General features: G+C 44.3%; 1 protein-coding gene across 2 annotated transcripts in view; it reads right to left on the minus strand.

The window, feature by feature from the left end:
- LOC140455402 (complement C4-A-like) overlaps positions 1-26,225 on the minus strand; it is a 150,301-nt gene that overhangs the window by 60,499 nt on the left and 63,577 nt on the right. For both annotated transcript variants that reach the window (XM_072550220.1, XM_072550221.1), the window contains 6 exons: positions 21,265-21,477; positions 17,826-17,877; positions 17,652-17,735; positions 13,393-13,596; positions 5,282-5,357; positions 3,143-3,296 (listed from right to left, as the gene is read on the minus strand). In XM_072550220.1, coding sequence (XP_072406321.1) covers positions 3,143-3,296; positions 5,282-5,357; positions 13,393-13,596; positions 17,652-17,735; positions 17,826-17,877; positions 21,265-21,477 — 783 coding nt within the window. The remainder of the gene's footprint in view (positions 1-3,142; positions 3,297-5,281; positions 5,358-13,392; positions 13,597-17,651; positions 17,736-17,825; positions 17,878-21,264; positions 21,478-26,225) is intronic.

The raw sequence follows: 26,225 nt of genomic DNA on the forward strand, positions 1-26,225 counted from the left end.
TGAAACGTGATTGGGAGGGGGAGGCAGCCAGAAATAGCATTATTCAAATGTCAGAGACTCAGGGAACCACTGGCTGCGCAGGAAGTGGAAAACCAAGTGGAGGGAAATAGCCAATCTACCCTGTCATCAGCATTCTGCCCTTCTGTTAATAACTTTTAATCAGAACTTTTGGTGCTATTGGAACGCTATCCATCAGTCAGGAAATTGCCAGTGTTAAACAAAAAGCTGTTTTTGCACACCTTCCAACTGAAGTCAATAGACAGGAGTTGTATTGATACAACTATCATTGCATCTAACCGAGTGTTAATCTTACGTAGGGTGCTAGATCCTAATTAAGAGTTATTGCATGGGAACCCCACTAGGGGAAACCATACACCACCCTGAATTGGAAATATATCGCCGTTCCTTCAATGTCGCCAGTGGGAAGTGTTTTAGCTCACCTCCTGACAGTATTATTGATGAACCTAGTCAAAACTGAATGCTACAGTTCAAAAAGGCATGTCACCAGCATCTTCTCAAAGGTAAACAGCATTGGGCAAAAAAGTGCTGGCCCAGCCTGCAGTGCCCACATTTCATGAATGAATGAGAAACAAAAGGCCCTCTGAAATGATAATTCCACCCTTCAAAAAAAAATGAAAACACCAGCAGGCACTTTATTTTTAAAAAGTCACAGATTGGGCTCAGATTCACATTGTCACTAATTTGAGTTATTCATAGAATCCCGACCATGTGGAAGTAAGCCATTTGGCCCATCAAATCCACTCGACACCCCCCCCCCCCCCGAATGGCATCACAACCAAGTACACCCTACCCCTGTTTTGAAGGTAGAGTGGAGTGGCAGATTATCCATTGGAAATCCATTGGTAAGCCATTCAGTTGTCTGGCCCTAGCCACCTGCTGTTCACTACGAAGGTACAACCTCTCTGTACATCAGGATAGTCTGACAGTACTCCACTACTTTAGTGAAAGGACACCTGCACAGACTCCACCCTCCTTCGCCTGGCCGAGCTTACCCTCACTTTCATGAGCTTCTCCTTTAACCTTCTTCAGGTCGAAGATGTGGATATGGGAAACCCACACGGGGTTCTAACTCTACTTGGTTTTTTGCGGCAGTGTTAAACATTCCTTCTTCCAGTCCTCATCAGGCCTCCCTCACCCATAACCCTTTCCCTGTTCCATCCATCTACTTATCAGTGCCGCTTCCCTCTCTCATCCGGAATTGGGAACACCATCAGTTTCCATCCATCTCCAAGTCTGATTCTTCCCTTTCCATTCCCTATCTTCTCTGTTTCTACCGAGAGTGTAGTGCTCGAAAAGCACGACAGGTCAGGCAGTATCCGAGGCGAGGGAAAATCGACGTTTCGGGAAAAAGACCTTTGTCAGGAATGAGGACTATGTTTCTATGTCTGGGGATGGGCTGTCCACCAATATTCATGATAAGCCTCACCCATTCCCCCAGTTACCTCAACCATATGTCCTGACTCACTGCTTCCTGCAAGGATTCCCTTCCATTCTCCCAGTCTCCTGTTCCCCCTGTCGCATCTGCTCTGATGATACCACCGTCCAAAGGGATGCCTCTGACATGACCCCTCTCTTTTCCTCATTCCAGGACTCCCAGCACCCATGGTTGACAGACCCCTCAGCCTTAGCCTCAGCCTTGTCCAATCCATCTTCTAACGTCACCCCTGCCTCCCAGGACCACATGATAGGGACCCACCCCCTTCTCCTCAATTTCCACCCCCATTAAGTTCCACAAGCGAAGGATGACCATTCCATTCCCTCCAGGAAGATGGCGCCACCACCATTCCCATTCCTTCACTGTCAGCATTCCATAGGGATCATTCCGTTCCCCCCCCCCCCACCATTATGACACTCCCACTCCATTCCTGATACTTCCTCACCGACACCTTTCCATGGTGTAACACTTGTCTGTTCGCCTCAACCTCTCCCCACATTCTACTCCTTTCAAAAATGGCAACTTCCTTCCCTAAAGAGAATAAGTGAACCAGTTGGGGAATTCCCTCTTCCCCCAATAATCATTAGATTCTCAATTCCAGATTCCAACTTCAAAGATCAGCCATGACGTGATTTGAACTCAAGGCCCCAGAGCATTAGCTGGGCCTCTCTTGATTAACAGTCCAGTGATAATACCACTAGGCCATCAACCCTCCCCACCCGGGTTTACCCAGCATATTTTTGTGTGTTTCTGTATATAAATGGAATACATTCCTTGAATCAAAGGAATAAAACTACTTTCTGGGCAGTATCTGACTTGTGGTTCATTTTATGGTCTACCTGACATTCAGTTCCCTTGACCTCAGGTGATCTATACATCGTAAATATAAAAAGGTAAATCACCATAGACTTATCATACCATAAGACTGGTCTCTCATTAAAGAAGCTAGTGGTGGTTTAAGCTGAAGACCAACACGCCTCAGATGGGGGGAGAGGTTGAGTAGATTAGATTCCCTACACTACAGAAACAGTCCCTTCAGCCCAGCAAGTCCAAACAAACCCTCTGAAGAGTAACCCACCCAGACTCCTTCCCCTACCCTATATTTACCCCTCACTAATGCAGCTAACACTGTGGGCAATTTAGTATGGCCAATTCACCTAACCTGCACATCATTTGGATTGTGGGAGGAAACCGGAGCAAACCAGGGCAGATGCGGGGAAAACGTGCAAACTCCACAGAGACAGTTGCCCGAGGCTGGAATCAAGCCCAGGTCCCTGACACTGTGAGGCAGCAGTGTTAATGACTGAGTTACCATGCTGCCTAAGTAGAGAGCATGGGCATCAATCACACTATCTCTCACATAGCAAAGCGAGTGCTCTACTAGTTGATCTAATTCCCCAAAGGCTATTTCCACAAGATTGAGAAGGAGAGTCTTTCACAGTAATAGTGTGGGAACTGAACCTGTGCTGTTAGCGGTCACCTTGCATTGCAGGCCAGCAACCCAACCAACCGCGCTAACCAACCCTCCTGGTGCCATTAGTGTAACAGAAGCTAAGGTCACTTTGCTCATTTTAATTCACAATCCACGACAGGTCCCTCTCTCCTAGTGGAAAGGCTAATTGTGTCAACAAGGACAGCAGTGCATGTAATAAAAGGCAGGTGAGATATGAAGGAATGAGAAACAACCTGTAAATTTGGAAACATGGGATAGGGATCGTAAAACTCTCCGGCTGCAGTCTGATGCTCCAGCAAATACAAGACGGATTGTTGAACTTGGTCATCGTCAACCTGGACCTGAGTATTAGCTATTGACAGTATCTTAACAATAAATGCGGTTAACCTGAAATGAAAAGCAGATATTAAAATCACAGAATCCCTACCATGTGGAAAGAATCCATTCAGCCCATTCACTTCTGAGATTGTCAGAAATGATTTGTAATGTCAGTGCACCCTGCACACCCCACATGGGCATTGAAAGAAAACTTGGAAACGTTCCTTCAGTGTTGCTGGGTCAAACTTCTGGAATTCCTTCATTGAAGGTCAACCTGGACCGCAGAAGTTCAAGGAGGCAGCTCACCACCAACTTTTCGAGGGGGGCAATTAGGGATGGGGAATAAAATGCTGGAGTCAGCCAGAAATGCCCATGACCCGCAAGAGAATAAATAAATGAGGTCTTGACTTAGCATCACTCAAAGGGTGCTAACTTTGTAACCCCTCATTGGCACAAGCCCTGTGTGAAGCGTCCTCAGTACTGTCCCATGCTTTGAAGCAGTGTCTCCAACACAGCCACCACATGGCCTTTTTTCTGCTTCTTACCTTCTTGGAGTTTTGACTTCTAAACTGACCTTGGTGACGTTGGCCACGCCATTATGCCCAGCAGCGGGCTCTGTCGAAGTCAGTGAAAGCAGATATCAGGCAGAGTGAAGGTTGGGTGATTGAGTCTCGTTTAAGCCCAGCCCTAAATTCATTTGCACCCCCCCCAAGACCTTCCATTGAATATTGCAAACATTTTCCATTTGATCTCCGATGCTGTTTGAATTGCATTATTAAAGAACCAGTGCTCGTGAAACAGCCTCTGAACAGATATGCACTGAAACAAAGAGAATAAGAGCAGCAAAAGCCCATTTGGCCCATCAAGTCTGGACTACCATTCAACTAGCTCATAGCTGATTCTCTATCTCATGCCATGGCCCTGTGCCCTTCCCATGCCACTCAACATCTTTAGCTTCCAGAAAGCTATCTATTTCTTTCTGATGAATTTACCTCCATGTCCTTCTGTAGTGCAGAATTCCATGGGTCATAAAGGCACAGGGCTATGCAGCATGGCACAGTTGGTGGGCCTTTGAATTATTAACTTAACGTTAACTCAATTCACTTATTTTCTCAATTCTGTGACCAGCCACCCATGTAATTTAAGTAACTGTATAAATTGGGTTTGAAATGGCATTAATTCTGGTCACTTGGACTGTGATGGATACAGTCATAGAGTCAAACAGTACGGAAACAGACCCTTCCGTCCAATTCGTCCATGCTGACCAAACTTCCTAAACTGAACTGATGCCATTTGTCTGTGCTTTTCCCTGTTTCCCTCTTAATCTTTTCTACTTATGTACTTGTCCAAACACCTTTTAAATGTTGCAACTGGACCTTTATGTACCAATTCCTCTGGTAGCACATTTCACACGTGAACCACCCTCTGTGCAAAAACATAGCCTCTCAGCTCCCTTTTCAATCTTTCTCTTCTCACTTCAAACCTATGCCCTCTAGTTTTGAACTCCCCTATCCTGAAGAAAAGACCTTTTGTACACCCCTCATGATTTTATAAACCACAATAAGGGTACCCCTCCGTCTCCTACATTTCAGAGAAAAAAGGTCCCAGTCTATCCAGCCTTTCCTCCTGAGTCGAATATTGCAGTCCTTGGAACCCTCTAAGTGAAGATGTCTCCAATATCTCCTCAATGCACTAATTACCCTGAGACTCTGAGCCCTTGTTCTGTGCTCTCTGGCCAATGAAACATTATCGCTATGACTAGTCTGCCCAGTTCTGACAGAAGTATAAACTTTTCAAAGAGATCCTCTCACATTCTTCTAAACTCCAATGAAGATAGGCCCAATTGATCAAATCTCTGCCCATGTGACAAACCTGCCAAACCAGGAGTCAAATGGATTGTCTCTATGCCTTTGTTAAGAAAGAGACCAAATCTGTACACAAAGAGTCGACACGGCTAAGTCCCAATATCTAAAATGTTTAATTCTGAACCACGAGTGAATGGAGAGAATATAAACCGAAAGGAGTGAGAAGAGGAAAAGACTTCACCAACTCACCATGTACTACCAGGGTAGCTGTCGAATTTTCCATATGCTCCATTAGCATTTTTATGTTCCAGTATCCTTTTGTACCCTGCGAAGTACAGCAGTTAATTGGTTGCTCAGTCGTGAGGGGAAGGGGGAACAGCCCTAAGTTGTGGTCCACATAGGCACCAACATTCGTGGAGCTAGAGTGGAAGCTTAGAGCTAGAACAAACAGAGTTGCTGGCGAAGCGAGGAATGTAGAGAGAAGCTGAACATGTGGCTACAGGGATGGTGCAGGAGGAAGGGTTTTGGATTGCTGAATAATTGGGGCTCTTTCTGTGATAGGTGGGACCTCTACAGACACGATGGTCTACATCTGAACCAGTGGGGTACCAATATGCTGGGGGAGAAATTTGCTAATGCTCTTTGGGTGGGTTTAAACGAATTCAGCAGGGGGATGGGGACCAAAGTTGTAGTTCGAGTATATGGAAGGATAAAAGTAATGAAGTCAGAACTAAGGTTTCAAGATTGCAAGAAGGCACTGGCAGACAAGAAGTTGGCTTGAAGTGTGTTTACTTCAACACCATGAGAATCCAGAATAAGGTGGGTGAACTTGCAGCATGGGTTGGTACCTGGGATTTCCATGTTGTGACCATTTTAGAAACATGGGTAGAGCAGGGACAGGAGTGGTTGTTGCAGATTCTGGAATTTAGATGTTTTAGTAAGAACAGAGAAAATGGTAAAAGAGGGGGTGGTGTGGCACTGTTAGTCAAGGACAGTATTACAGTTGCAGAAAGGACATTTGAGGACTCCTCTATTGAGGTAGAATGAGCTGAGATTAGAACCACAAAAGGAGAGGTTACCCTGTTGGGAGTTTTCTATCAACCTCTGAATAGTTCCAGAGATGTAGAGGAAAGGATAGCAAAGATGATCCTCGATAGGAGCGAGAGTGACAGGGGAGTTGTTTTGGGGGCTTTAACTTTCCAAATATTGACTGGGAATACTATAGTTCAAGTACTTTAGATGGGTTAGTTTTTGTCCAATGTGTGCAGGAACGTTTCCTGACACAATATGTAGACAGCCCAAGAAGAGGTAGGGTCACATTTGATTTGGTACTGTGGAATGAACATAGCAGGTGTTAGATTTGGAGGTAGGTGAGCACATCAGTGATTGTGACCACAATTGGGTTATTTTTACCTTGGTGATAGAAATGGACAGGTATATATGGCAGGGCAAGAGTTATAGCTGGGGAAAGGCAATTATAATGCAATTAGGCACGATTTAGGATGCATAGGATGGGGAAGGAAACTGCAGGGGATGGGCACAACTGAAATGTGGAGTGTATTCGAGGAACAGCTACTACCGATCCTTGCTAAGTATGTACCGGTCAGGCAGGAAGGAAGTTATTAAGCACAGGAGCTATGGTTTACTAAGGAAGTTGAATCTCTTGTCACGAGGAAGAGGAGGCTTATGTTAAGATGAGATTTGATGGCTCAGTTAGGGTACTTGAGAGTTAGAAGTCATCCAGGAAAGACCTAAAGAGAAAGCTAAGAAGAGCCAGGAGGGGGTCATGGGAAGTCATTGGCAGATAGAATCAAGGAAAATCCTAAGGCTTTCTATAGGTATATCAGGAATAATAGAATGAGAGTAAGATAAGGGCCAATCAAGCACAGTAATGGGAACCTGTGTGTGGAATCTGAGGAGACAAGGGAAGCACTAAATGAATACTTTTCTTCAGTATTCATACTAGAAAAAGACAATAGGTCAAAGAGAATCCTGAGAAACTGGCTACGAGACTAGATGGGGTTGAAGTGCATAAAGAGGACGTGTTAGCAATTCTGGAAAGTGTAAAAATAGATAGGTCCCCTGGACTGGATGAGATTTATTCTAGGATCCTCTGGGAAGCCAGGGAGGAGATTGCCGAGCCTTGGGCATTGATCTTTATGTCATCATTGTCTACAGGAATAATGCCAGAAGACTGGAGGATAGTAAATGTTGTTCCCTTGTTCAACAAGGGGGGGGGGGGGGGGGGGGGGGGGGTAGAGACAACCCTGGAAATTATAGACCCATGAGCTTTATTTCTTGTGGGTAAAGTGTTGGAAAGGGTTATAAGAGATAGGATTTATAATCATCTAGGGATGAATAAGTTGATTAGGGATAGTCAACATGGTTTTGTGAAGAGTAGGTCGTGCCTCACAAACCTTATTGAGTCCTTTTAGAAGGTGACAAAACAGGTGGATGGTGTGGTGTATATGGATTTCAGTAAGGCATTTGATAAGCTTCCTCATGGTAGGCTATTGAGCAAAATACAGAGGCATGGGTGATTTAGTGGCTTGAATCAGAAATTGGCTAGCTGAAGGAAGACAGAGGGTGGTGGTTGATGGGAAATAGTCATCCTGGAGTTCAATTACTAGTGGAGTATGGCAAGGATCTGCTTTGGGTCCACTGTTGTTTGTAATTTATATCAATGACCTGGATGAAGGCATAGAAGGATGGGTTAGTAAATTTGCAGATGACATGAAGGTTGGTAGAATTGTGGATAATGTTATAGTTTACAGAGAGAAATAGATGAGCTGCAGAGCTGGGCTGGGAGGTGGCAAATGGAGTTTACTGTGGAAAAATGTGAGGTGATTCAGTTTGGAAAGAGGAACAAGAATGCAGATTACTGGGCTCATGCTAAGATTCTTGGTGTAGATGAGCAGAGAGATCTTGGTGTCCAGGTATATAGATCCTTGAAAGTTGCCACCCAGGTTGATAGGTCTATTAAGAATGCATATGGTGTGTTAGCTTTTATTGGTCGAGGGATTGAGTTTTGGAGCCATGAGATCATGCTGCAACATGCTGCACACAAAATGCTGGTGTGGCCACATTTGGAGTATTGCATACAGTTCTGGTCGTCAATTTATAGGATGGGTGTGGAAGCTTTGGAATAGGTTCAGAGGAGACTTAGTAGGATGTTGCCTGGTATGAAGGGAAGGTCTTACGAGGAAAGGCTGAGGGACTTGTGGCTGTTTTCGTTAGAGATAAGAAGATTGAGAGGTGACTTAATTGAGACATATAAGATAATCAGAGAGTTAGAGGGGTTGGTCAGGGAGAGCCTTTCACCTCAGATGATGATGGCTAGCAGCAGGGGACATAACTTTAAATTGAGGGGTGATAGATACAGGACAGATGTTAGAGATAGTTTCTTTACTCAGAGAGTAGTAGAGGCGTGGAACGCACTGCCTGCAACAGTAGTAAACTCGCCAACTTTCAGGGCATTTAAATGGTCATTGGATAGACATATGGATGAGAATGGAATAGATGGGCTTCAGATTGGTTTCACAGGTCGGCGCAACATCGAGACACGAGGGAACTGTACTGAGCTGGAATGTTCTATGTTCCATGTTCTATGTTCCATGTTACTACTGCCATGAACTCTCTCAATATTATTGATCACCAAACCGGCCATCATTTACACACATGCTCACCATTAAGGGCAAGTAGGGATGGGGTGAGAGGGCAAATGCTGTCCCCAGCTAGTAATGCCCCACGTCCCATGACCAAATCAAAAATTGTGGGAATGACGGTTAGGAGGATGTGTTGGGGCGACTGAACCAACTTTGGGGTTGACCTTTAAAGGCACTGACTGGGTTCACGTGCATGTTCACCTTCATCACTTGGAGGTAAGATTCTGTCTGGGAGATTATATGGTACAATAATGTGGGTGGTAACTATAAGGAAATGCCCCAAGATGTCACAAAGGATCTGTGGAGAGGGAAGCTGATTTGGCAACATATGACATTGTCCTGAAATGCTAATTTATTATTTTGTTCCCCGACCCACTAATGTTTCCTGACCTGCAGAGTGTTCCCAGACTGCTTTGCTTTCTCGCATCCTCACTATCTGGTAGCAGGCCATTCAGCCCAGACCAGCCCATCCTTCTATCCTATCACTGCATTTACCACACTAATCAATACATCGCTGGATGCTCTGGGGCAATTTAACATGGCCAATCCACCTAACCTGCACATCGTTGGACTGTGGGAGGAAACACATGCAGAATATGCGAACTCCACACAGACAGTCACCCAAGGGTGGAATGAAACCCAGGTCCCGCACACTGTGAGGTAGCACTGTTAACCATTGAGCCACTGTTGCATTGGTGTGCTAGGTTGTTTTCAATTAAAACTGGTGGAAGACAACTTGAGCATGAACTAAAAATGACAGACATGAGAAACAGAAAAACTTAAGCACAGCTTAAAAACAATTAGAAAAGTGAGGAGAAGAATGAGGTGCCCCATAAATTGGAGGAGGGATTGAGCAGTGCATCACAGCAATGGGTGTGGAGTTTCTAAATAAACTAGAAACATTATAATCTGTAATTTTCAAGAATTGAGGCTGTGTGAAGAAGCTGAGTGCAAAGGAGTGTGCAAAATCTGGATGTAAGATATTGGGAGTATTGGTAGACAGCTACAGAGTGGAGCAGTGCTGCAGGTAAAGGAGGTTGGAAGAGCCCAAGATTGGCTTAGAGTCAAACGAGCATGTGGTCTTGGGTCACAGAGAAACAAAGAGAAATGGGGGAAATGGGGTTGTGCAGGTGGAGTCTGGGGAGCAAAGAAAGAGTTTAGTCAGCAGAACCTCGAATATATCAATCTCTAAACTTCGCATAAAACGTCACAGTTCAAACAGATGAATCCCAACTTTTGCTATTCATATCTGGCCTGGCCAAACGTGTCTCCAGACCCACAGCAATGTCGTTGACTCTCAACTGCCCTCTGAGCCATTAGGGATGGGCAATAGATATTGGCCTAGGTAACAATGCCCACACCCTGTGAATATGTTTTTAAAAACTCCAACAAAATGGTGACGAGCCGAGTTGTTCTTGTGGTGAGATGGATTGGGAGGTTCTGCTGCTGTTTCGGTACTTGCACGTGCTTCTGTTACGATCTGGGGTAAACCATTCTGCTAATTTAAACCAGCAATATAGAATGGATTCACCCCATGCTGTAATCTCTTAAAATTCGAGAGGCAAAGAACTATCCCAGAGGTTACTATTTAAAGTAAAAATTAACAATTTTGCTCTTTAGGTCTAACAGAGAACAATAAAACCAGAAACTACTTACAACTCCTGCCTCTTACACCTATCTTTTACCTCCCAATCTCCAACATTAGTCTGTTAAAAAAATCCCAATTAAGATTTTAAAAAAAAATTAATAATGTTTCAAAACCAGTCAGCTTTGCCAATTCCCCTTGGTAGATTTTCCTCTGTAGATTCTCTCCAGGTCAGCCTTGATTTTCTCCTGCGCGCACTCCCCACAGACGGGTACCTTTCAGAGAGCTCTTCAGCTAGCAATATACATTTGCTGATCTTTGGCAGTTCTCCTCCTAACTTCAAAATGTCTAATTTTATAGCCCAAAACATTGGGTCATTTCATCAGCATTAATATTATCAAAATATTAAATAAAAATTTGATTGGGTTTTGGTATTTTGCGGCATCACTTAAACTGATTGGCCAAACTTGAATTTGTTTGTATTTCATGGCAACCCAGTCTCTGATGTTTGTTTTGACCAAGTTTTATGCTGTTATCTTGTTCAGGACTCTCTGTGCTTTGTCAGTCCTTGTGAGCTTTTTAACTCTCTTAAAGGTACAGCACACCTCTACACCTTCATAACACTTACACAATTAGTGATTCTGAAGCGATTGATCATACCAACCCAAAACACCCTGAGGCTCACTTCCCAGTTTTTAATATTGTTGGATGCTATAAAGACACCATGCATTACTGATGGATGATTTCACCAAGCAAACTGAGTACTAGGAAAATTGTGAAATGATGCTAATTGGGAAATGACAGCCTGATTGGAATGGTGGACAGAGATTGGTTTTTCTGCAACTGTGCTGGCTGGTCAACTGCCAGTCTGAATTCAAGAAATACTAAGAGGTGACTTTTTTTTATTCATTCACAGGAATGACGGCTGTGCTAGTATTTATTGCCCATCCCTAGTTGCCCAGAAGGCAGTTAAGAGTCAACCCCATTGCTGTGGGTCTGGAGTCATGTATAGGTCAGACCAGATAAGGACAGCAGTTTTCATCCTTGAAGGACATCAGAGAACCAGATGGGGTTTTCGAACCATCAACAATAGATTTGTGGTCATTGTCAAACTCTTAGTTTCAGTTTTTTTTCCAAATGAATTTTATTGACTATTTTCACAGGGTTGTGAGATAGAAGTAAATCAAAGGGAACACAACTTAGGTGGTCTCTTAAAGGGATAAAAATAACCATCAGCAAATGCTTTGGTATGTTACAGTCCATGTCTAAGGATCGCTCTTGCATCAATGCTTTTCATAAAAATATTTTCTAAACAACCTGTTATTACACACTTCTGGAGCAGGTGGCTTGAACACAAATCAAATCATAGAATCCCTACACTGTGGAAGCAGGCCATTCAGCCCATCAAGTCCACATCAACCCTCTGAAGAGCATTTCACTCAAACGTATCCCCCTACCCTATCCCATATTTCCCATGCTAACCCATCCAGCTTGCGCGTCCCTGAACATTATGGGATAATTTAGCATGGCTAATCCTCCCAACTTGCACATCTTTGGACAAATTCCACACAGACGGTTGCCCAAGGGTGGAATCAAACCCTGGTCTCTGCTGTTATGAGGCACTGTGCTAACCACTGAACCACTATGCCACCCTGTAAGTACTCCTGGCTTAGAGGGAGGGATGCTATCACTGAGCCAGAAAAGCACCAACTCTAGTTATTCATATTTTCCCAGTCAATCTGCTCAAGTACATTATTTCACAGTGTCATTGTAGGTGGAACTTGAGACTGGGTCTAGTGGTAGGGACAGTACCATTGCAACCACAAGAACATAATGGCCTAGGAATTGGGAGCAGGAGTAGGTCAATCAGTCCTTTGTGCATGCTCTGCTATTTAACATGATCATGGTTGATCTTATCCTGGCCTCAACCCGACTCTCCTGCCTGCTCTCCATAGCTCTATATCATAATTTTCATCAGAAACATATCTGTTGCATTCTTGAATCGGCTAATGGATTCTACCTCCACTCTGGGGCGGTGAGTTCCACAGAATCCCAACCCTCCAAGAGGAATCTTTTCTCCCCATCTCGTTTTAAACCTATCTCCCCTCACTCTACACCTATGAACTCTTGCTCGAGGCTGTTCAACAAGGAGGAGCATTTGTGCAACGTCCACCTAACAATCCCCTTTCACATTTTACATACTGTACCACAGTGCGATCTCCCCTCATCCCTCTGAACTCCAGCAAGTACAAGCCCAAGCTGTTCAGCACCCCCTCATATGACCGCCCCTTCATCCCTGGAATCAACCTGGTGAACCTCTTCTGAACTACCTATGGGGACACCACATCCTTCCTCTAAGGACGGAGACCAGAACTGGACTCAATACTCTAGGTGTGGTCTCACCAATGCCTGATGAGACTGTAACAACACTTCTTGACTTTTAAAATCTAGTCCCTTTTGCAATAAGTAATCCAATCTGTTGTAATATTTAAGAAACTTTTGAAAAAGATTTGCAGCTCAACTTGATGATATGGATGTAGGTGAGCTCGCTGAGCTGGAAGGTTTGCTTTCAGACATTTTGTCACCATGACTAGGTAACATCATCAATGAGAATCTCCGGTGAAGCATTGGAGATATATCTCACCTCTCTACTTTTTGGTTTTGATTCCTTAAGGTGGGTAATGTCATTTCTGGTTCTTTTTTTCACGGGTAGGTAAACGGGATCTAAATTGATGTGGTTATTGATTTAGTTCCGGTTAGAATGCCATGCTTCAAGGAATCTCATGTGTGCTTTTGTTTCATTTGTTCTAGGATGCGTGTGTGTTGTCCCAGTCAAAGTGGTGCCCTTCTTTCTCTCTACGTATGGAAAATTCTACCTTCCCTTGAAAAAAGGAACTGGAAATGTCATCACCCACCTTCAGAAACCAAAACTTATAACTAGAGAGGTGGGACATATCACCAGCGCTTCACTGGAGACTCTCACTGATGATGTTGCCTCATCATGGTGATGAAACGTCTGAAAACAAGCCTTCCAGCTCAGCGAGCTAACTTCCGTATATATTTGAGAAATGGTTCAGTGTGTTTTAAATGATTTCCAGGCAGATCCCTACCTGCTCTAATGTGACTGAGTGCTTCGTCCTTCAGCTCTGCCTTTAGATGCAACCATTGGTCACTTTTGTCGAGGTAATTGGCAGCAAAGACTGTTGGGGCCAATGCGGTCGTCGTTTGCTCAGTGCACCCTGTCGGTAATCGAATGAGATTCTCAATCCCCTCAGGCGACAGGCTGTTTTCCACAATGTCTCCCATCACGTGACCTACAAAGAAAGGGCACCAATAAGGAGTCACTGAATGGGATGTAGCTCGGGGGGAGATGGGAACACTCAACTAAATCTGAAGCGCCTAAAAACCGAATGGAACAGAAATGACCAAAACAGTTTAAAAAAAAAACAAAGAACTGCAGATGCTGGAGACTGGAAATGATCAAAAATGGAAATCGCTGGAGAAATTCAGCAGATCCCGGCAGTGCGTGTGGAGTGAAAACAGGTGATTGTCTGTGTGGAGTTTGCACATTCTCCCTGTATCTGCGTGGATTTCCTTCGGGTGCTCCGGTTTCCTCCCACAGGATCGATTTGGATGCGAGCATAAGAGGTACAGTTAGTAAGTTTGCAGATGATACCAAAATTGGAGGTGTAGTGGACAGCAAAGAGGGTTACCTCAAATTACAACAGGATCTGGACCAGATGGGCCAATGGGCTGAGAAGTGGCAAATGGAGTTTAATTCAGATAAATGCGAGGTGCTGCATTTTGGGAAAGCAAATCTTAGCAGGACTTATACACTTAATGGTAAGGTCCGAGCGAGTGTTGCTGAACAAAGAGACCTTGGAGTGCAGGTTCATAGCTCCTTGAAAGTGGAGATTCAGGTAGATAGATAGTGAAGAAGGTGTTTGGTATGCTTTCCTTTATTGGTCAGAGTATTGAGTACAGGAGTTGGGAGGTCATGTTGCGGCTGTACAGGACATTGGTTAGGCCACTGTTGGAATATTGCGTGCAATTCTGGTCTCCTTCCTATCGGAAAGATGTTGTGAAACTTGAAAGGGTTCAGAAAAGACTTACAAGGACGTTGCCAGGATTGGAGGATCTGAGCTACAGGGAGAGTCTGAACAGCCTGGGGCTGTTTTTCCCGGAGCGTCGGAGGCTGAGGGGTGACCTTATAGAGGTTTACAAAATTATGAGGGGCACATGGATAGGATAAATAGACAAAGTCTTCTCCCTTGGGTTGGGCAGTCCAGAACTAGAGGGTATAGGTTTAGGGTGAGAGGGGAAAGATATAAAAGAGACCAATGGGGCAACTTTTTCACACAGAGGGTGGTGCATGTATGGAATGAGCTGCCAGAGGATGTGGTGGAGGCTGGTACAATTGCAACATTTAAGAGGCATTTGGATGTGTATATAAATAGGAAGGGTTTGGAGGGATATAGGTCGGGTGCTGGCAGGTTGTGATATCTGATCGGCATGGACAGGTTGGACCAAAGGGTCTCTTTCCATGCTGTACATCTCTATGACTCTATGTGCAGGTCAGGTCACAGTGTTCAGGGAAGTGGTCAGGTGCATTAGTCAGGGGTAAATGTAGAGTAATAGATAGGGGAATGGGTCTGGGTGGGTTACTCTGCAGAGGGTTGGTGTGGACTTGTTGGGCCGAAGGTTCTGCTTCTACGCTGTCGGGATTCTATGAAGAAAGTTAGCGTTTCAGGTCCTGTGACCCTTCTTCGTATTTTGTTTGTGGTCTTTAGTACGTGCGTATGCATCTGCAGATCAGTCTTGACAGTCCATTCTTGGCTGACACAGGGATTTTTGAAGTAAGGCCCACAGCCGGCTGACAAGATGCAAAGTGTGTGACCTTGAGACTGCTGGACAAAGTTTTGAAATGCGTTGCTTCTGTTTTTGCTTAACGAGAAGGTGGTCTCTCTGAACTTGTGTGCAAGGGAGGAACTGGGTGTCCGGGCCTGACCAGATATAAACTGAGTGAAACTGAGGACTGCAGGTGTTGGAGAGTCAGAGTCAAAAAGGTGTGGCGCTGGTAAAGCACAGCAGATCATGGCGCATCTGAGGAGCAGGAGAGTCAACGTGGGGCTTACGTCCGAAGTGTCGACTCTCCTTCTCCTTGGATGCTGCGTGACCTGCTGTGCTTTTCCAGTGCCACACTTTTGGACTCAAATAAGAACTGACGCAGTGTGCCTTTCAGAAAGCCTTGGATAGTAAGCTGAAGCTCCAGTTGCAGGTGGACTTTGCACGTACTGCCTTTAGGCTTGGGGAAAGCCACAAGGAGAGAGTTGGGGACTAAGGCAGCTGAAACTGGAGTTGTCCCCCTAGTGTGTGAGTGTTAGCATGAATGACATGCTTCACCATAGAAACATTACGAGTTTGATAGGGTTAGGCCAATCGCCGGATGTGACGTGGTCTGGCCAACCACTCGAGTGGTTAAAAAGCCTTATCCAGTCACCTCACTATGGAGTCTTGCGTGTGGAAAAACCACTTGCTGGTCTCAGGAGTATACTTGTAATGAATACATACTCACAATACAGGAGATGCATGAAAGTAAAAGATTTCTCATATAATAAAACCAAAGAACTGCAGATGCTGAAGATCTGAAAACAAGACCCAGGTTTTTCCAGCCGTATCGTAAAAGACTTGTCAAGTTTACTTGGAATCCGATTACCAATTGTCTGAAGTTGGTGTTCTGTATTTGTTCTGCTTCTGTACTCATTTCTGTCTGTTTAGATTTCTCATGAGTGTGCGAACACCTCTGTCAAATAACCTCTCTACTGTCCTTATAAACCACAAAATTGAAGTCTCTCATCTTCGGAAACATTCTCACATGAATCCTTTCTGAAAAGAATATACTTTCTGAAACCTCACGAGGGCTAGTTTCTCATTGATTTGTTTGCCCAGGGAAGACTAGCAATTCCAAGTGGGCGTGTGGGAAAACTCTCCTCACTCTATACTGGAATCACCAGCTCTCCTCAAAGCAGGGTAAGAGGCACAGTTCGATTTGATTAGATTCCCTACAGTACGGAAACAGTCTATTCCCCTCCTAAGTCCATACCGAAGAGTAACCCACCCAAACCTATTCCCCTACATTTACCCCTGACTCATTTACCTTACACTATGGGCAATTTTGTCTGGCCAATTCACCTGACCTGCACACCTTTGGATTGTGGGAGGAAACTGGAGCACCTGGAGGAAACCCACACAGACACGGGGAAAATGTGCAAACTGCACACAGACTGTCACCCAAGGCTGGATTCGAACCGGGTGCTAACCACTGAGCCATCCTGCCACCCCCATTGTATATTGTGTATGTTTGGTAATGCAAGTAGTCAATGGACATCCTCAGCATCTCTGCGATATCGAGCAAGCTTGGTTTACTGAGGTGATATCTTATATTCCTCCACCAGGCTGTATTTTCTCTGAGATGTTCTCCACTGTCTGGAGCTGGTCATTGCCTTGGCTCTTGTGTGGTCCAAGTAACTTATCAGCCCAAGCCTTACCCTGACCTCTCCATACACAGACATAGACAGCTTCAGCATCTAAGGAGATGTGGAAAGGATTGAAAACTTAATTGGTAAACCTCCATCCTTCTCATGTTAGGATCAGGAAGTAAGTCATACGAACATAAGAACGTGAGAAATAGGAGCAGGAGTAGGCCATCTGGCCCCTTAAGCCCGGTCCGCCATTCAGTAAGATCATGGCTGGTCTTTTTGTGGACTCTGCTCCACTTACCCATCCACTTATCAAAACCCTTAATCCCTTTACTGTTTAAAAATCTAACTTTGCCTTAAAAAATTCAATGAGGCAGCTTAAACTGCTTCACTGGGCAGGGAATTCCACCGATTCACAACGTCCTTCCTGTAGCAGGGAGACCAGACTTACCCGCAATATTTCAAAAGTGGCCTGTACAGCTGCAACATGACCTCCCAACTCTTATACTCTATGCACTGACCAATAAAGGCAAGCGTACCAAACACCTTCTCTACTGTCCTATCTACCTTAATGAACAGTAAGTCCAATGAAGATATCTGACACAGGACTTTACAATGATGCACTGCCAGTCATCTCCTGGCCCTGACTGACGACAGCATCAACACTTTGTGTCTGGCCTGACACTGAAGGTCCTTTCTCCTCTTATTTCCATTGAGTTCGTGTCAGCTCCTCAACGACTCAGCTCCCTGTGCAGTTTCTCGAATCTCAACTACAATTATGAACCAAACTTTTAGGAAAGGCAGTCCCATTTTTCCTGGTAATACAAGGTTAACCTCCCAATTGATAACTGAACTCAGAATCCCTCTTCCAGCTGTGAAGTTTTGTTTACCTCTTGCGCGGATGTACAGGTAGGACTTGGTGTCTGGAACCATATTGGAAGGTTTCGGTTCATACACTTGATAGGAACTCTTCACTAATAACAAAACAGAGAAATAAAAGATCATGAAGAAGTTCTGTTGCCTTTTGACATGAGATTGATTTATAAATGGAATGCAATACTTGCCACGTGGATCAATGGGAATGCTTTGTTCTTCCGTCTTCAAGACACCCTCCCCCTGGAACAAAAGTCAAGACATTCACAATTCCAGTGAGGAAAACTAGACTAGATTCCCTACAGTGTGGAAACAGGCCTTTCAGCCCAAGATGTTCACACTAGCCCTCCAAAGAGCAACCCACCCAGACCCATTTCCCTCTTACTAATGCACCTAGCACTATAGGCAATTTAGCATGACCAATTCGCCTCACCTGCACATCTTTGGACTGTGGGAGGAAACCAGAGCACCTGAAGGAAACCCACAAAGACATGGGGAGAATATGCAAACTCCACACAGACAGTTACCCAAGGTTGGAATTGAACCTGGGACCCTGGTGCTGTAAGGCAGCAGTGCTAGCCACTGAGCCAACTACTTGTGGGATAGACAGTTCTGACTCAGAGAGGTCTCACTGCACTGAGGGAAGCAATTTGGATCACCATTGTGCTATTTTCTGTTAAATCAATAGGTGGCACGGTGGCTCAGTGGTTAGTACTGCTGCCTCACAGCATCAGAGAGCTGGGTTCAATTCCTGCCTCAGGTAACTGTCTGTGTTTAGTTTGCACATTCTCCTCATGTGTGCGTGTGTTTCCTTCCACAGGCCAAAAATGTACAGGTTAGGTGAATTGGCTACGTTAAATTATCTGTAGTGTTAGGTGAAGGGGTAAATATAGAGGAATAGGTCTGGGTGGGTTGCTCTTCAGAGAGTCGGTGTGGATTTGTTGGGCCGAGGGGCCTGCAATCTAATCACTCATAAAAGAGTAGTACTGCAGTCTTTGAGAATGAAGAGTGCTGCACAACTGGATGCTCAATTGTTCACATCAATGATTTATAATCCACTTGATCCTTGTGTTGACAGTCACCTACTTTCCAGACGTTAAGAGGTAAGGTTGTACATGGTCACTTGAAGGAGAAGCAACTCACTCATTTCATGCACCAGCTTACAATTATTTCCACCGAATGTAACAGAGCTGAGCAATGGTTGTTTTTTATGCATTCACAGGATGATGGCATTGCTGGCCAGTCCAGTATTTATTGCCCATCCGAAATTGTTAAGAGTCAACAGTTTGTTGTGGGTCTGGAGTCACATGTCGGCCAGACCAAGTAAGATTGGCAACTTCCTGCCTTAAAGGACATTAGTGTCAATGCATTAGGACAAAGTGCCATCATGTGTCCCATTTCACCCATTTTGAATTTAATGAAACAGATAGTTTTTGAACTTATATTCTCAGAGAAAAAAATAATGTAAGGTTTTTGCTCCATTAATTTCAACATTTTCCAGTTACCTTTAACTTGAGGTGATGTCTGCTGCAAGTAAATGGGGAGATGATGGCCTAGTGGTATGATCACTGGATTGTTCATCCAGAGACCCAAGTAATGGCGTAGGGACCTTGGTTGTAATCCTGTCACAACACTTGGAGTAATTTGAATTCTATTTTAAAAAATCTCTGGAAAAAACCCACCTTGGTTCACTAATGTTCTTTAGGGAAGGAAACTGCCAACCTTACCTAGTCTGGCCTACATGTGACTCCAGACCCACAACAATGTGGCTAACTCTTAACTATCCCTCTGGGCAATTCGGGATGGGTGATAAATGCTGGGCCTAGCCACAGGATGTTGCCTCATCCTGTGAATGAATAAAGGAAACAAAACTCAGGTTGTAAGTTTGCTTGCTGAGCTGGTAGGTTTGTTCTCAGACATTTCATCACCATGCTAGGGAACATTATCAGTGAGCCTCCCTTGAAGCCCTGTGTTCTGTCCTAGCGCACAGGACACGCACGGAAATCCCCCAGAGGCCTGGCGTTCAAACCAGAACTCAATAAACACATCGATTTGGATGCCATTGACCAAACTCTGAGGAAAAGAACCGGAAATAACATCACTCACCCTTAACAGACAAAGAGACGGAAATAGAAAGCAGGACAGAACACCAGAGTTCACCGGAGACTCACTAATGATGTTACCTAGCATGGTGATGAAACATCTAAGAACAATCCTACCAGATCAGTGAGCAAACCACCAACCTGAACCTCAACCTGAGCTGCAAATCTTCTCAAACATCACAGGGAAAAAACTTCTATAAAGAAAACATGCATATTAGGAAAACATTATTTAAATTGAGATGACAAACAGGTAACATTAGCCCTGTTTCTTTTATTAGTGGAGTGGGTGGTGACAGATAGGGATGGGAAGGGCATGGAGGGGGCAGCTCAGGACATGATTGGCGGGTACTCAGTGGGTCCAGAAAAAACAATTGCGGTGGCATGGTGGCTCAGTGGTTAGATCTGCTGCCTCAGAGGGACCCAGGTTTGATTCCAGCCTCGGGTGACCGACTGTGCGGACTTTGCACATTCTCCCCTGTCTGCCTGGGTTTTGTCTGGGTGCTCCGGTTTCCTCCCACAGTCCGAAGATGTGCAGGGTAGGGTGGATTGGCTGTGGGAAATTACCCACAGTGTTTAGGGATGTGCATTAGTCAGGGTTAAATGTAGGGTCGGGGAATGGGTTTGGGTGGGATACTGTCCCATTTGGACCTGTTGGGCCGAAGTGTCTGTTTCCACTCTGTAGGGATTCTATGATACCAGACCTTCCATCACTTTATCTGATTTCGGATTTCCAACAAGAGTAGCATTTTGCTTTGTCGTGTTTTATTTAACTTGCTAACATTTTTTGACAGTTAAGACCTGCTTAAGTGCATCACAAACTAAAGCTGGAGTGCATTGTGGGTACTGCAAATGTTCACCTATCGAGACTCCGAATTGGGTTTTTATTCACAGTAATCGTGCATTCCAGCATACTCCGACAAAAAAGGTAGGGCGAGTCAAATTCTTAAGTCCAAGTATTTCAGAAGACAGTTCAGACCTTGCTGGTTTAGCTGCCAGATGGTGGTACAGTGGCTCAGTGGTTAGCACTGCTGCCTCACAACACCAGGGACCTACGTTCGATTTCAGCCTTGGGCAACTGTCTGTGTGGGCTTGCTCCGGTTTCCTCCTGCAATTTAAATGATGTGCAGGCCAGGTGAATTGGCCAAACTCAATTGTCCCATAGTGCGAGGTACATTAGTCAGGGGTAAATGTAGGGGAATGGGTTTGGGTGGGTTACTCTTCAGAGGGTCAGTTTGGGCTGAAGGGCCTGTTTCCATACTGTAGGGAATCGAGACTACAGATCAGGACAGTCAACAGAAGCAAACACCAGTCTGGGAATTCAATGTTAACTTCACTGATGCCAGTGATGTCAAATATCATTTATTTAATCCAAATTATATCCCTTTGCCGCTGAAATACGATCTGACTGCATACTCCAACATCATTAAGATACACCTACTATTTCAGTGACACTGCATAAATTGCACTCATGCCAAAGCACTCTTATTGGTAAGTATTTATAACATAGAGCAAAGAAACATGCACTCACCAGCACTTTCAGTTTCTTCATAACAGCATCACTTATTTGGATATCACCCATGCTGTATACGATTACTGTGATGGGCATATCGCCAATGGTTAGAGGAACCACAGAGAAATATACGGGAACAGCTGAGTTTGCTTGAACTGTCACAGTTCTTTCATGATTCGCGCCTGTGGCAGGACTGCAAAGATTATCCACGGGCTTCATATATACCTTCACCTGGTTGCATTGCAAAAGGTGTGAGGTTAACACAAATGGCATTGATACAAAATAGAACATTGTTGAACAAAAGACACATTTTACTGAATGGTTACATGTTGCACACATCAGGACAATTCTCAAGAATACCAGTTCATCTGGGAAATTGACTTTTGTATCTTCTGAGAAGACAGTGCAGGCTGGTTAGTTAGTGGATTTCTTAATGTTGAAGTAGGGCACATCTAGCCATCCTGAGGGATAATGACCGTCATGAGAGGATTGATTCTTGCTGTATGCCACACAAAGACTCTTGTTCCTGAGGAGTACCCAGTTTACCTCAGATTACCCTGTAAAGATACAGTCCCTCAATGATTTAAGCTGCAACTGAAGCTAACTAGAAACACAAGTGGTACTCACCACTAACAGGATGCTGTTGCAAAGCCGAAACGGCAATTTGCCTTTAACACTAAAGCCAGACTAATGTGGTATGTGAATTTCAGTGCCAGTGTGATGCCAGGTAGGAAGGCTGGACATTCCAAAGATCGCTGTATCGAATCAAACAGTAAGTCCCTTTGGTTGTTTGCACCAAACAAGTTATTGGCCATTCCCAAACTACTTGCGATTGCATAGCTCGCAGCGCAGAGTCCAACTTTAGACATGATTCTGCATTTGGACAGCATTTGCTTAATAATTCTGAGTGTGTGGGTGATTACACTGATAGCCAATTCAGGATTGGCAGTCAGGCTTACAGTGCACATAATGGCACACGTGCACATACTGGAAGCTACATATAGCACCATACAAGGCCCTGTCTTTACAAGCAGAAAAATAAAATTTGCATGCACTGCATCCATTTCAATGCAACAAAGTTGGTCATAGCCATTCAAAATAGGCCATAATTGGTTAATTTCTCAAAAATAATTACAGGACATGCGTATTAATGATGGAAAAGAAACAAAGAAATTCATGGTGAAATATCTATCACACCAGTCTGGCCTACAGGAGGTGATGTCTTATTTCTTTCAGTCTCTTCCAATTCCTTCCAGTTTTCATTTTGTTGTTGTTAAAATGTTGTTTGCACATCTCTTTCCTTACCTAGTTGAGAATTTGCTCTTTCACTGTCTTTGTTTTCTTCCTTCTTTCATGGGGATTCACAGGAAAATGTGAGAGGTGACAACTAGTTCTTACTGGAGAATTTCTGATTTCACCATCCAGGTAACAAAAACAGAGAGAGAGAGAGAGATGTTTTGATGCAATTTCTTGCAGTGTGGGGGCTTTTCCACTGCACTAAACCCACAATTTGATGGCATAAATTTACATATCCTTAAATATATATTTTGTCGGTGAGCTGTTTTACCAACTGAAGCAGAAGGTGGTATTTTCCCTATAACGGGGGAGATGTGGTAGAGTCCTTTTCCACCAGATGAGGAAGGAATGACCAAAATTTATGTCGCACCTTTATTCACCTTGCTTTGCCTCGATGCACTTTTCTGCCAACAAAGTACTTTTAAAGTGTAGATGACATTGCAATTTGGGTAGCAACACTCAGTTGTGATCAATGATCTCCCACAATCCTAGACAATTGCTTTTAGCGATATTCCCTGGACAGATTATCTCTACTCTTCTTAGCAATATTCATTCACCTGGGAGGACAAATAGCTTATCCATTTCATTTATGTATTAACATAAGCAAATCTGACTGGGTGGGATGGTGGATCAGTGTGTAGCATGGCTGCCTCCCAGCACCAGGGACACAGATACGATTCTAGCCTCAGGCGACTGTCTGTGTGGAGCTTGCATGTTCACCCTGTGTCTGTGTGGGGTTCCTCCTGCAGTTCAAAGTTGTGGAGGTTAAGTATTTTGGTCATGCTAAATTGCCCCATAATTTTCCAGGGATGTCAAGGATAGGTGCATTAGCCATGGTAAGGGGGGGTGGGGGGTGGTCTGGGTAGGATGTTCTTCAGAGGGTCATTGAAGAATTGATGGGCTGAATGGTCTCTTTATGCACTATCTATCTGCAGCGTCCCCAATATACTATTTCCTTCCAAGGTACGTTTAACAAACTGATCAACAGCTGAGAGGATCGGTTTGGCAATCAGCTTCAGACCCTCCCACATGACATGAATTATATCAGGTCAGATGTAAAATAAATGGCCAACTTTTCCTGCATCCTGATTAATCTCCAACTGAGGTAAATAACAATATAAAGGATGAACATTTCGAAAGGCGAATTTTGCACAAAAAAAAGTCCTTTAATCTAATTGAAATAAATAACTCTGACAGGAGCCAAAGAATGATTTGTTTTCCTGATCATGACATCATTTCTGGGCAGTGCAAATGTGACCCATCTCCCTATGTAGATGACAACTTGAGCCTGAGGTGAGAAATAGAGCCAACTGAGTTGTCAAGTTTTTAGAATCTTGCATGCCTACATACGCGTATCAACAGATTCAAGAACAGCTCCTTCCCCGCTGTTATTAGAATTCTGAATGGACCTCTCAAATTTCAAATTGAAGTGTTGATCTCGCTGTTTGTGCACCTTCTCTACAACCATAACATTGCATTCCTTGCTCTGTTCTATTACCCTGAGCACTTTGTATGGTATGATCTGCCTGTACTGCACACAAAACAAAGCCTTTCACTGCATTGAGGTACATGTGACAATAATAAATCAAGCCAAGTTAAAAAGCAGAGACTTGGGATGGTCCGAGGAAAAAGGTTTGCTTTTTAGGAAGAGGTTAGTGCCTGCTAATGCGCAAAGGATGTGTAAATGGGTGCTGCAAAAATAAAATCTGAGACCTGGAAGTTTTTGTCTACAGTTTAGAGCGAAATGGTCCTGACCAGAAGCAATGAGGCCAGGGGCTCTTAGCTGGTTGGGTGAAAAAGGAACACTGACATGACCCAAAGAAGAGAAGGTTCGCAGAAATGTCCCTTTCTGATGACAGCAAAACTCATGTGCGCAAGGGCAAAGACATTGACAGTGGTAATGTCACTGTGCCAGCAAAAGTTGGCCAAATTTCTGGGATTTGGTATAATTGGACTTCAAGCTTGAAGTCTGGAATAAAGAACTGGCCTAATGGTAACCAGTGTTGATTGCCACAAAAGCCCATTTGGTTGAGTTGAGGGAGGGAAATCTGCCATCCTTACCTCGCCTGGCCTGTAGGTGAATCCAGGCCCATGATCCTGGAGTTGACACTTAAAAGCCCTCCAGGCAATCAGGGATGGGTATTAAATGCCAGCCTAGCCAGTGACACTCACATTTCCATGATTAAATTAAAACAAAATGATTTTGTAGAATTTGACTCATGTCTCACGCAACGTGACAAAGGAACCAAGAGACTATTTGGAAAAGAATATCTTGGTCTTTGCAGACTTTGAGACCATATCTGATGGAAGGTTTGTGGGATCTATTGTGCTGTACTGTCTACTTAATGTGAAGTCTATCATTGCTTTTGAAGCACCATTTCCCCTGTTAATCAATTGAATTATGTCGACTTCAGTTTGAGGAGCAATTCTTGTTCCCCTTGGTTCTTCCCTTCCAACTAATATCTTCTGCCACACCAGCCTTCATTTCTTTTGCAACATAAGGTTACATTTGATTTACACTTCCAATGGATTCTAACTGGTTTGAAAGGTGATGCAAAGTTGTCATTTTTTGTTTGCATGGGAAATCATATACTCTTAACTGAGGAGGAATTTCTTCCCTCAGAGGGTGAGTCCATGGAATTCTCTATTGCAGAGGGCTGTTGAGGTTGGGTCAGGATTATTTTCATAGTTTAGAGAGGCAGATTCTAAAAGATTAAGGGAATCAAGGATATTAGGGGTATCACGGGAAAGTAGAGTTGAGGATTATCAGATTGGCCATGATCTCATTGAATGGTGGAGCTGGCTCAATGGGCTGAATAGCCTTCAACTGCTCCTACGTCTAAGGTCTTCAGGGCTTGGAGCTCAAGTTTGTTTGTTTATTTACCATCTGCAGACCTTCAACACATTGCTTGCACATTCCTGTCATGAGAGACATGATGCAGAATCATAACTTTAGTGATTGGAACCAAGTGGATCTTGTTGACTAGGAGATCCTTGATTGGGGTTATTAACTTGGGCCAATCAGGAGGCATTAGCTGACCCAATATAAACAGGGGATGCACTCCCTTTTTGATTTTCTCAGAAACCTTCTCCTCTGCTTTTGGCTGCACTTCAGTCCCACGCTCCTGATCTTCGGGCACCCGGTACGGAGGAGGGAGGGCAGGTCCGAGGACCTCCTCGTGGGTCTGCTCCTGGGCCTGGCCAAACTGGCCATCAACAGGTCCAGGCAGCGGGCCGTGGAGGGGGTCGTTAGGGCCGACTGCCTGCCCCTCTTCCGGGGTTATGTTAGAGCCCGGGTGTCCTTGGAGAAGGAGCACGCGGTGTCCGCCGACACCCTGGAGTCGTTCAGGGAGAGGTGGGCGCCGCAGGGAGTGGAGTGCATCATTTCTCCCTCCAACTCTATTTTGATTTGATCCCTACCCTCCCCTTCACTGTTTTGCTCACACAGCATTGCCCTGTGGTTTGAAGGGCAGTGCTTGTCACTGGCCACTCGGGTGTTTTTTCTATCTTCCTGGTGGTGGAAATTGAATAAAGATTCGTACACTTTGTGTCTTTCACTGTGTCTCACACCTGCGCACACACACCATGGGTGCTGGGGAAAAAATAAGCACTACCGCACTTAGGCGGTAGTGTGGAAAAAAAAAAAAAAAAAAAAAAAAAAAAAAAAAAAAAAAAAAAAAAAA

The sequence above is a fragment of the Chiloscyllium punctatum genome, chromosome 30, assembly GCF_047496795.1.
Source record: "Chiloscyllium punctatum isolate Juve2018m chromosome 30, sChiPun1.3, whole genome shotgun sequence".
NCBI lineage: Eukaryota > Metazoa > Chordata > Chondrichthyes > Orectolobiformes > Hemiscylliidae > Chiloscyllium > Chiloscyllium punctatum.